At 44.6% G+C, this 10575-nt stretch overlaps 1 protein-coding gene across 1 annotated transcript; it reads left to right on the top strand.

Annotated features, from left to right (window-relative positions):
* The first annotated feature begins 2599 nt into the window (after window positions 1–2599).
* Window positions 2600–10480, top strand: LOC115121434 (G-protein coupled bile acid receptor 1). The gene is made up of 2 exons (XM_029650523.2): window positions 2600–2822; window positions 6802–10480. Exon 2 carries the CDS (start codon window positions 6909–6911, stop codon window positions 7968–7970), a length of 1062 nt encoding a protein of 353 aa, XP_029506383.2. The 5' UTR covers window positions 2600–2822; window positions 6802–6908; the 3' UTR covers window positions 7971–10480.
* The last annotated feature ends 95 nt before the right edge of the window (window positions 10481–10575 follow it).

Below are 10575 nucleotides of genomic sequence, written 5' to 3'. Positions count from 1 at the left end.
ATCACTCCATTCCATCCATAGCCCTCCTCATTCCATCACTCCATTCCATCCATAGCCCTCCTCCTTCCATCACTCCATTCCATCCATAGCCCTCCTCCTTCCATCACTCCATTCCATCCATAGCCCTCCTCCTTCCATCACTCCATTCCATCCATAGCCCTCCTCATTCCATCACTCCATTCCATCCATAGCCCTCCTCCTTCCATCACTCCATTCCATCCATAGCCCTCCTCCTTCCATCACTCCATTCCATCCATAGCCCTCCTCCTTCCATCACTCCATTCCATCCATAGTCCTCCTCCTTCCATCACTCCATTCCATCCATAGCCCTCCTCCTCCCCCATCACTCCATTCCATCCATAGCCCTCCTCCTCCCATCACTCCATTCCATCCATAGTCCTCCTCCTTCCATCACTCCATTCCATCCATAGCCCTCCTCCTCCCATCACTCCATTCCATCCATAGCCCTCCTCCTTCCATCACTCCATTCCATCCATAGCCCTCCTCCTCCCAACACTCCATTCCATCCATAGCCATCCTCCTTCCATCACTCCATTCCATCCATAGCCCTCCTCCTCCCAACACTCCATTCCATCCATAGCCCTCCTCCTTCCATCACTCCATTCCATCCATAGCCCTCCTCCTTCCATCATTCCATCCATAGCCCTCCTCCTTCCATCACTCCATTCCATCCATAGCCCTCCTCCTTCCATCACTCCATTCCATCCATAGCCCTCCTCCTCCCATCACTCCATTCCATCCATAGCCCTCCTCCTTCCATCACTCCATTCCATCCATAGCCCTCCTCCTCCCATCACTCCATTCCATCCATAGCCCTCCTCCTCCTCCCCAATCGCTCCTTTTACCAGTCACCTGCTTTCTTTTCTCTCTATTCCATCCATCACCTTCCTCCTGTCCTTTCTCTATCCCCCCTCTTCCACACCTCCGTTTCTTATCTCCATCAGAGGGGAAACAAAACAATGGTCTCCCAGGACAGTGTGCCCAAGCGCTTATTTCCTACATCTGGATATCTCAAACCAGCCCAATTGTGATGCTGTTGACACACTCGTTCTGAGTGCACCTGCACGCGCTGTGTGCCAATGTGCTTTAAATACCCAGTGTGGCATGACCTTCATATTTCATGTCAGTCACACAACTAAGAGACCCCTTTTGCTACAAACATACAAACGTTCACACAACATCCTCTCAACGTTACCTCAGCTTATGGGCATGGCTGGGGTAGGTTGGAGCTGGCCTGGCGACCTGGTAAAAGTAACACCTGCGATGAGTATAATTGGTCTTAGAGCGGTATGAGGATTTTATGTTTGTCTGTCGCAGTGCCACTGCTAACGTTAGTGTTTTTGGCCTCAAAGGTTAATGTGTGTGTGTTTATCACAAAAGGAGCTGCCCAGGGATTTAGCACCAGCCTGTCTCTAAGGATTTACAGCCTGTGAGAGGTAGTTCGTGGAATTGAATAGGGGTCGACCACAAAGAGGGTATAGGCTCCTGTAGCAAACCGATACAGTGAGAAAGAGGTGGTTATACTACACGTAAAAGTCAACACATTTATTATTACAACATGTTTATTACCCTTTACTAAGTCAGTGGACTGAGCACACCTTGATTCCTGGGGGATATGGGGAGAGTTGTGGCTGATAGCTTTGGAGAACCATATTATTTAGAGAAGTTTCTAGAGAACTAGATAAAAGGAGAATCATTTCTACTATTTTAGTTTTTTGCTCTTGTATTTCCTAGAAGACAGAAATCCTAAAAGTGAGGGAGCCTTTTGGTTTATGTCTGAGTTCTCTGTCATCTTCCTCTTTCAACTGACTGATAACCCTCCATATTGTGTTATATGTGTGTGTGTGCTTGTGCATGTTTGTATTGTGTGTGTGTGTGTCTTCCCTGCACAATGTCTCGTTAGCTAGCAGGCTTTGGAGAAGAGTTCTGTTTAAAAGCATTATCACATTGGAAGCTACGGGCCCCCAGTGCTACGGACCAATCCGTCTCATTGCCAAGTCCAAACTATTGCTGAGGGAGTCTGTGTTTATACAGCATAACTGGCGGACTGGAAGCCCAGCCGTCCAACTACAGAGATGTTTAAAGATGACGCTTATTTGACCAGCTCTATAGATTAATATACTGTATATACCATTAGGTGTAAATGTTTGCAAAGGACATACATTCATAGGAATGTTGTGTTGGATACAGGAGCATCTGGGGTTGTGTATTGAGAAGTAAGGAATGTGTGCTTGCGTTGGGGGCCCGGTGGAAAAGGAACATACCGAAGAGGATCGTTGTAGACATGTAGTTCATCACATGATCTTCATTCATAATGGCCAGTAATTTCTTCATTTAAGATGGCCAATAAGGCATCATTTCATAAACACATCCGCAGTCCACACATTTCCCAAATGTATAATGTGAATACTCCCTTTAGCTCTGTTGTGGCACCTGACTCTGACAGCAACTCATTGCTTACAGGCAGTGCTCCCACTTCCCCTCTCTGAGTGTACTTCCCCTTTAAGACCCAGCATCTGTTAGGAAGCCCCTGCACTCAGCTCCTCTCTGCCTCACCACAAGGGCTTTCTGAGGACAGTTCTCTGTACCGTTGGCTAGATTCACCACAGGGAGTGTGTGTAGTGTGGCAAGTGATTTAGAGAGTGTGGAAGGTCACAGAGGAGAAAGGGTGTTATTTGGGATCTACAGGTTGTTGATATAAGCAATACCTGTCTGTGGCATACACCTGTTCTCTAATCAAATGACGATAAGGCGTTTCTCCTTCACAGGGAACCGACGACTGAATCTCTTGTCCTACAAAGGTGAGCTTTGTTTTCAACACCATTTTCTTGTAATGTACATATGAATCAAGACATATGAATCACATGAGCATTTAGGGTTCTTCAACCTCTGAGGAGTTGGAGCTCAGTTAAAAGTAGACTTGACTAAACCTTAATTATAATTATCAAATTACTATAAAATGAAAATGTACATTTGCCTTTTTTACTGTAAAATGATCAAAAGTAAATTAGTATTTTGTCATAGGAGGATTTTCTAATAGGAGAAACACAGTTACATCCGGCTATAACCCAGTGCTTTTGTAATCCTGGTCCTGTTTTAGCACTACACACCTGATTCAAATGATCAACTCATCATCGAGCTTTGATGATTTTAATCAGGTGTGTTAGTGCTAAGGCAAACACTAAAATGTGCACTCCTTTGGATCCACAGGACCAGGATAAAGAAACACTCCTCTCTAACCTACCATTTTATTCAGGGCTGGGCAACTCCAGTCCTCAGGGGTCGGAGTAGTGTCACACTTTATCCACATCCCTAGTAAACACAGCTGATTTAAACTAATTGAATTCTAAACTGACGATCATGATTAGTTGATTATTGGAGTCAGGTGTGTTACATGGGGCTGGGGCAAAAGTGTGACACCTATCAGGCCCCCGAGGACTGGAGTTGCCCATCCCTGATCGAAATGAACACTCCATTTTGAAAGAATGGAAGCCATTCATTTAACCCTTTTGTATAGGGTTGACAAGGGAGTACACGTTATGCTTTAGTCCATTAACCCACTGTCTCTTACAAGGACATCTGTTACCACGCCACTGTCAAACTGCATGGAGTCTTTTCTCTGTCTGTTCTAAAGCAGTTTTTTACTTGATCCTCTAAGCAAAGGAGTCAATGCAGATGTTATTGTGAGTGTAGCGAAATGCTTCTACATCCGACAGTGCAGCAGTATCTAACAGCTAATATCTAACAATTCCACAACAAAACCTAATACACACAATCTATTAAAGGAATGGGATGAGAATATAGAAGTATAAAATATATGGATGAGCAGTGACAGAGCGGCTAAGATGCAATAGATAGTGAAGAATAGATAGTGAAGGATACCGTTTCTACATATGAGATGAGTAATGCGAGATATGTAAACATTCTTAAAGGGGCGTTATTAAAGTGACTAGTAGTAATGATCATAGTATATGCCATTAAGGAGATGCTTTTATCCAAAGCGACTTGGAGTCATGTGTGTTCCCAGGTGGTCCCGAGAATCAACATATATTCTGGCATGTTGGTTTATTACCTTTAGGCACATTACAGCACATCATTAAGAACAGCTTCAACTCGTAAAGTAGGGCTACAGATGTAGGATCTTAATCTGAGCCAATTTTCTACAGCAACAGGAAATGTGAATTATGTGGACTATAATTTAATTAAAAGATTAAATAATTGTAGAGGTTAGTACGTTTTTCGTTGGTATTTTATTAGGGTCCATGTTTGTTACAGCCAAAGCTGCAGCTCCTCTTCCTGGGGTCCAACACAAAACATGAAACATGACATAATACAGAACACCAACAGACAATTACAGCTGAAGGACAGAACTACATAAAATGACAATACATAGCATTAATAGACAGGTACAGAGCTACATTTTAAAAATAAGAATACACACTCATATTATTATGCCTTAACATTTCATGAACACACAATAGTGGCTACACTGCAGTCATCCATTTTGTTACAGTTGCTTAACGTTACAATTGCAGCTCCTGATCCTAATCTCTCAGAACCAGTTGTTCTGTAAACACTGGCGAGAATCTCACAACATTAGAAACCACCCGTGTACAATATGATTCATAGATGCTACTGAATGCAAGTGCAACGAAAAAACAACAATGGAAAAGCAATGGTTCTTCAACCACTGTTTTCACCATAGCAGCCGGGCCATTCAGCTCATAAAGGAGCTATAAATTAAGTTGTCTCCCCGCTAAGGCTTCAACCACTGTTTTCACCATAAGAGCTCATAAATGAGCTATAAATGCTCCCTGCTAAGGCTTCAACCACTGTTTTCACCATAGCATTCAGCTCAGGCTTCAACCAAATGAGCTATAAATAAATGAGCTATAAATGAAGTTGTCTCCCTCCTTCAACCACTGTTTTCACCATAGCAGGCCATTCAGCTCATAAATGAGCCAAATGAGTTGTCTGTTTTCACCATAGCAGCCGGGCCATTCAGCTCATAAAGGAGCTACAAATGAAGTCGTCTCCCTGCTAAGGCTTCAATTTAATCCTTCAAGCAATCGTGGTGGAGTTTTCTGAGGCTAAAGTTTCAATTTAGTCCTTCACTTTAGCTGCATACGTGGTCTTTTTAGAGAGCTATCTGTTCAAATCTGTTCAAATCAAGTCTGGCATTTTAAAGTGGAAATTACATACTTTAGAAGCCTTTTAAAACTTTGAATACACTACAGGTTTGCATTTTCTGCTTTGCAAGAAAATTCTCAGCTACAAATGCGTGATCAAATTAAGATCCTACATCTGTACATGAGGGTGTTACTGTATGTGAGACAATGTATCTCACATAGAAATGTGTCTAGGAACGCTTAGCTTTTTCCAGTGTGGTGTCACTTTCTACAACCCTGCATTAGTTGTGCTTGTCTAGATACTGGACCCTCAGCCAGCTGGGTCCAGAAATGACAGAAGCCTAAAGAAGGTGTTTGATAACTAACCACAGAGTCTGACCTGATGGGGTCTGTTCAGTACACTCTTGGAAAAAAGGGTTCCAAAAGGGTTCTTTGGTTGTCCTCATAGGAGAACCCTTTTTGGTTCCAGGGAGAACCCTCTGTGGAAAGGGTCTTACTTGGAACTCAAAGGGGTCTTACCTGGAAGCAAAAGGGTTCTGCAAAGGGTTTGCCTATGAGGACAGTCCAATAACCCTTTTAGGTTCTAGCCAGTACATTTCTTTCTAAGAGTGAAGTGTGCAAGCTTACGAAACAAATACATTTAGATAGATTATATGCAATTGCTTGTCATATAGAATATATCCATTATATTTCTATCAAAACATTCAGATAGAAATGTATAGCATATACATTAATATAGGGCTTTCATTGTGTCAACTCCACCCCCCCAAATGATTACCTGTCATATACAGTAGTATAGGGCTTTCATTGTGTCAACTCTACCCCCCCCCCAAATATGATTACCTGTCATATACAGTAATATAGGGCTTTCATTGTGTCAACTCTACCCCCCAAATATGATTACCTGTCATATACAGTAATATAGGGCTTTCATTTTGTCAACTCTACCCCCCCCCCCAAATATGATTACCTGTCATATACAGTAATATAGGGCTTTCATTTTGTCAACTCTACCCCCCCCAGTTGTTGTCCTTCTCTCTTCCTGCCTATTCAGACCAAAGGCTTGATATTACATTTCCTTTGGGATCAATCTACGTGAACCGCAGCAGTCTGCAGGAAGAAAACAAAGACACTGGTCTTTGAAACATTCCTCTCTCTTACGCTGGGGCAATGGAGAGGAAACAGCAATCCTGCGGCCATGATGACTGTTGTAATTGTGTTTAAAGAGATAACATCTACGTACATCTATCTACAAGTGGAGAGGCAGAACACGAAGACACTGTGTTTTACCTAAATAGGCCATTTAACCAATAAACTAGGGTTATTCAATTACAGACCCTCAAGCCCTGATGTACTGCTGGGAATCTTTTCTGCCTGATTTGTTGATCAATTAATACCATTGATACTTGATGCTAGAGACAGAGGCTATTTCAGGGGTCCAAGCCTGTCTTCTTGACAAACTGGGTTTACAGCTTCATATGGTCTCTAGACCAGAGAGCAGTTTGCGTTTACATTTACATGTCGATCATTTAGCCAACATTCTTATCCAGATCGACTAACAGGCAGTTTGTTTTTGAGCTCTGAATATATCATGCTCCATGACCTCTGGTCTCACTGTATTCTGTCTGTCTGTCTGTCTGTCTTCACCCAGGCTTCCTGCAGTTTAATGGGAGCTGTGGAAGTCTCCGTAGCAGTGGGGGCAAAGGTCTGGCACGCTAAGGACAACTGTGGAGGAACACAACCACCGCAACCGCAGCCATGGATGACCTGGCCAATGACTCTGCTGTGCGGCCGCTGCTGTCGGAGGCACGTCTCATCTACGCCATCACCGTGCCCCTGTCCACCGCCATCATCCTGGCCAACCTGGTCATCATCCTGGGCATCTTCTGTAACCGTCAGCTCTACAACACCCCAAACTACTTCTTCCTGAGCCTGCTAGTGGCTGACCTGTGTACGGGCGTGGCCCTGCCGTTCATCCCCTGGATGGGACTCAACCGTCCGCTGAGTTTTAGCTCCTGTCTCCTGGTTCATATTTTTCCTAATTTCTTGTTCCTGGCGTTCCTGTTTAACCTGGTGATAGTTCATTATGAGAGGTACATGTGCATCGTGAGTCCGTTACATTATAGTAGCTTCTGGGTTCACCGCTACTTCCCGCTGGTGCTGCTCGCCGTGTGGGCGCCGCCACTGCTCTACGCCTCCCTGCCCGCCTTCGGCTGGAACAACCGGGCCGGCCCAGGGTGGAACGGCTGCTGCTCGTTTAACGACACGGGCGCGCCGGGTGCGCCGGTGAACTGTTCCACCGTGGTGGCACCGGTCGGCTCTGAGTGCTGCTCTTACAGACGGGTCTTCCCCAACGCCTTCATCTACCTCGAGGTGTACGGGCTGCTGGCGCCTGCCATCCTGTCCATCGCGGGCATGACGGGACGTGTGCTGTGGATCACCCGGGGCCAGATGAAGGACATCTGCCGGCTGCACCGCTCCGTGGCGACCAGGGGGGGCGGTCAGGCCTCGGAACGGGAGCAGCGGCTCAACCTCCGCTACACGCGGTGCGTGGCCGCCGTGTCGCTGACCTTCCTGGCCTGCTGGGTGCCCTACATCATCTACATACACGTCTGCGTGGCGTTTCTGCTCAGCAAGGAGACGCGCGGGAACTCCACCACACACATTGTGCTGTCGTGCACGGGGATCGGGAGCATGGCAGTGATGCCGCTGGTCCTGGGGCTGGCCAACAGGCAGTACACGGACCCGGTGAGGAAACTCCTCCATAAACTCCGAGACAGATGGAGGAGGAGACAGGACTCTGAGGATATGGCTCTCTGAGTAGCCAGGACAGGACTGCTCTCACTTTGGAGATGGACGAGTGGGATTATAAATGGGGATTATAGCATATGGATGATGAAGCATCCCCTGCTCCTGGATGAGGGCAGTGGCGCCCCGAGTCTGTGGACTCTAGCTGTAAGGGGGTAGCAGTAAGACCCCATTCGAGGTGCAGGACTGGTAGGGTTGCCCCACCTCTCCCATGTCTGTCAATTTATAGTCACAGCATTGAAAGCATGTGTGACTCTTGCCATTGGGGCCATTGAGTGCGTTATGTTTAAAGCCATCAGTATACATGTGTACACTACTTGGGTAGTCATAATACATTCAAAACAATCACTGTAGAAGTCACCAATCTTTCTATTTTTCAAGTTGATTGAATCCATTAGAGAGAAACATAATGTTATGAATTATCAACAGAGACCTCTATGATGATGAACTGGTCTCATTTGGATATGAAAGAGCAGATGGGACGAATTAAGATGGATCTAATTGACTACTCCATCAATCACTACAGCATCTCATCTCCTCACCCTCTCTTTCTCGCTCGCGCTCTCTCTTTCTCTCTATCTCTCTCTCTCCTCTCTCTCTCTTTCCCATCTCTCTCTCTCTCCCTCTCTCTCTCTCTTTCTCTCTCTCCCTCCCTCCCTCTACCTATCTTTCTCTCTCTCTCACACACTTTCTCTCCCTCCATAGTCTTTATCTGGAGCTGGTATGTGCTCTGAGCAGGGGAGAGAGGGGTGTGCTCTTTGCTCCTCCGCAGTCCAAAATACATCTGGAACACAGGGGAGTGATTAGAACTCTGAGATTCTAACATTTAGATCACATTTGAAAAGAGCCAGACAGGAACTGAAGTTCTTTAGGTTACACCATATCTGGGAAGATAATCATCTTTCCAAAATTGAAATGAAAACAAGAATGATTATTTCATTGTCTGCCTATTTGTAAGTCTGTATCAGTGTGCTAAGAATCCTTGAAGGAAGACTGTTTTATCTACTGATTTCTAATAGCCCTCAAACAGGGTTGGTCATATTCACAGTTTAATGTGCAAAGTTTAGAACGCTACTTTATTGCCTACTCGGCAAATCAAGTATACATTTTCTATGTCTTTGTTGAAACTATAACTCGTGCATATGGGGAAAACAAGAGAACTTTAGTGTGACTATTCACACTAACTATTTGACGTGTAAACATCTTTTCAAATAGACTAGAGCGTGAGAGAGAGTTAAGTCCGGGTAAGAGCCAGCCATGTGTAACTATAAAAGGTCTGAATTTTTACATGACGTTGAGAGAGACAGATTATTAACATGGGGTCAAAAAACATTATGTACAATACTGTGTGTGTGTGTTGCATTTGTCTGAGTGTGTGTGCGAGAGAGGGAGGAGTGATGGAGTGAAATATGGTAAGAGACCGGGCAGTCTCCCAGACATCCTGCTATCCATCATATCCCTATCTCATCATCAGCTGGTGTTCCCAACAAGCCTCTCTCTCTTTCTTTCTTTGTCTCTCTTTGTCTCTGTCTGTCTCTGTCTCTCTCTCTGTGTGTGTGTGTCTCCCTATCTGTGTCGCTCTCTCTCTCTCTGTGTGTCTCTCTCTCTGTGTCGCTCTCTCTCTGTGTGTGTCTCTCTCTCTCTGTGTGTCTCTCTCTCGGTCGCTCTCTCTCTCTCTCTGTCTCTCTCTCTCTCTCTCTCTCTCTCTCTCTGTCTCTCTCTCTCTCTCTCTCTCTCTCTCTCTCTCTGTGTGTCTCTCTCTCTCTCCCTCTCTCTCTCTGTGTCTCTCTCTCTCTTTGTGTCTCTCTCTGTGTCTCTCTCTCTCTCTCGCTGTGTGTCTCTCGCTCTCGCTGTGTGTCTCTCTCTGTCTCTCAATTCAATTCAAGGGCTTTATTGGCATGGGAAACATGTGTTAACATTGCCAAAGCAAGTGAGGTAGACAACATACAAAGTGAATATATAAAGTGAAAAACAACAAAAATTAACAGTAAACATTACACATACAGAAGTTTCAAAACAGTAAAGACATTACAAATGTCATATTATATATATATACAGTGTTTTAACAATGTACAAATGGTTAAAGGACACAAGATAAAATAAATAAGCATAAATGTGGGTTGTATTTACAATGGTGTTTGTTCTTCACTGGTTGCCCTTTTCTCGTGGCAACAGGTCACAAATCTTGCTGCTGTGATGGCACACTGTGGAATTTCACCCAGTAGATATGGGAGTTTTTCAAAATTGGATTTGTTTTCGAATTCTTTGTGGATCTGTGTAATCTGAGGGAAATATGTCTCTCTAATATGGTCATACATTGGGCAGGAGGTTTGGAAGTGCAGCTCAGTTTCCACCTCATTTTGTGGGCAGTGAGCACATAGCCTGTCTTCTCTTGAGAGCCATGTCTGCCTACGGCGGCCTTTCTCAATAGCAAGGCTATGCTCACTGAGTCTGTACATAGTCAAAGCTTTCCTTAATTTTGGGTCAGTCACAGTGGTCAGGTATTCTGCCGCTGTGTACTCTCTGTGTAGGGCCAAATAGCATTCTAGTTTGCTCTGTTTTTTTGTTAATTCTTTCCAATGTGTAATTAAAGTAATTATCCTTTTGTTTTCTCATG

The sequence above is a fragment of the Oncorhynchus nerka genome, linkage group LG2 (assembly GCF_034236695.1).
Source record: "Oncorhynchus nerka isolate Pitt River linkage group LG2, Oner_Uvic_2.0, whole genome shotgun sequence".
NCBI lineage: Eukaryota > Metazoa > Chordata > Actinopteri > Salmoniformes > Salmonidae > Oncorhynchus > Oncorhynchus nerka.
This window is presented reverse-complemented; position numbering and strand designations above follow the sequence as displayed.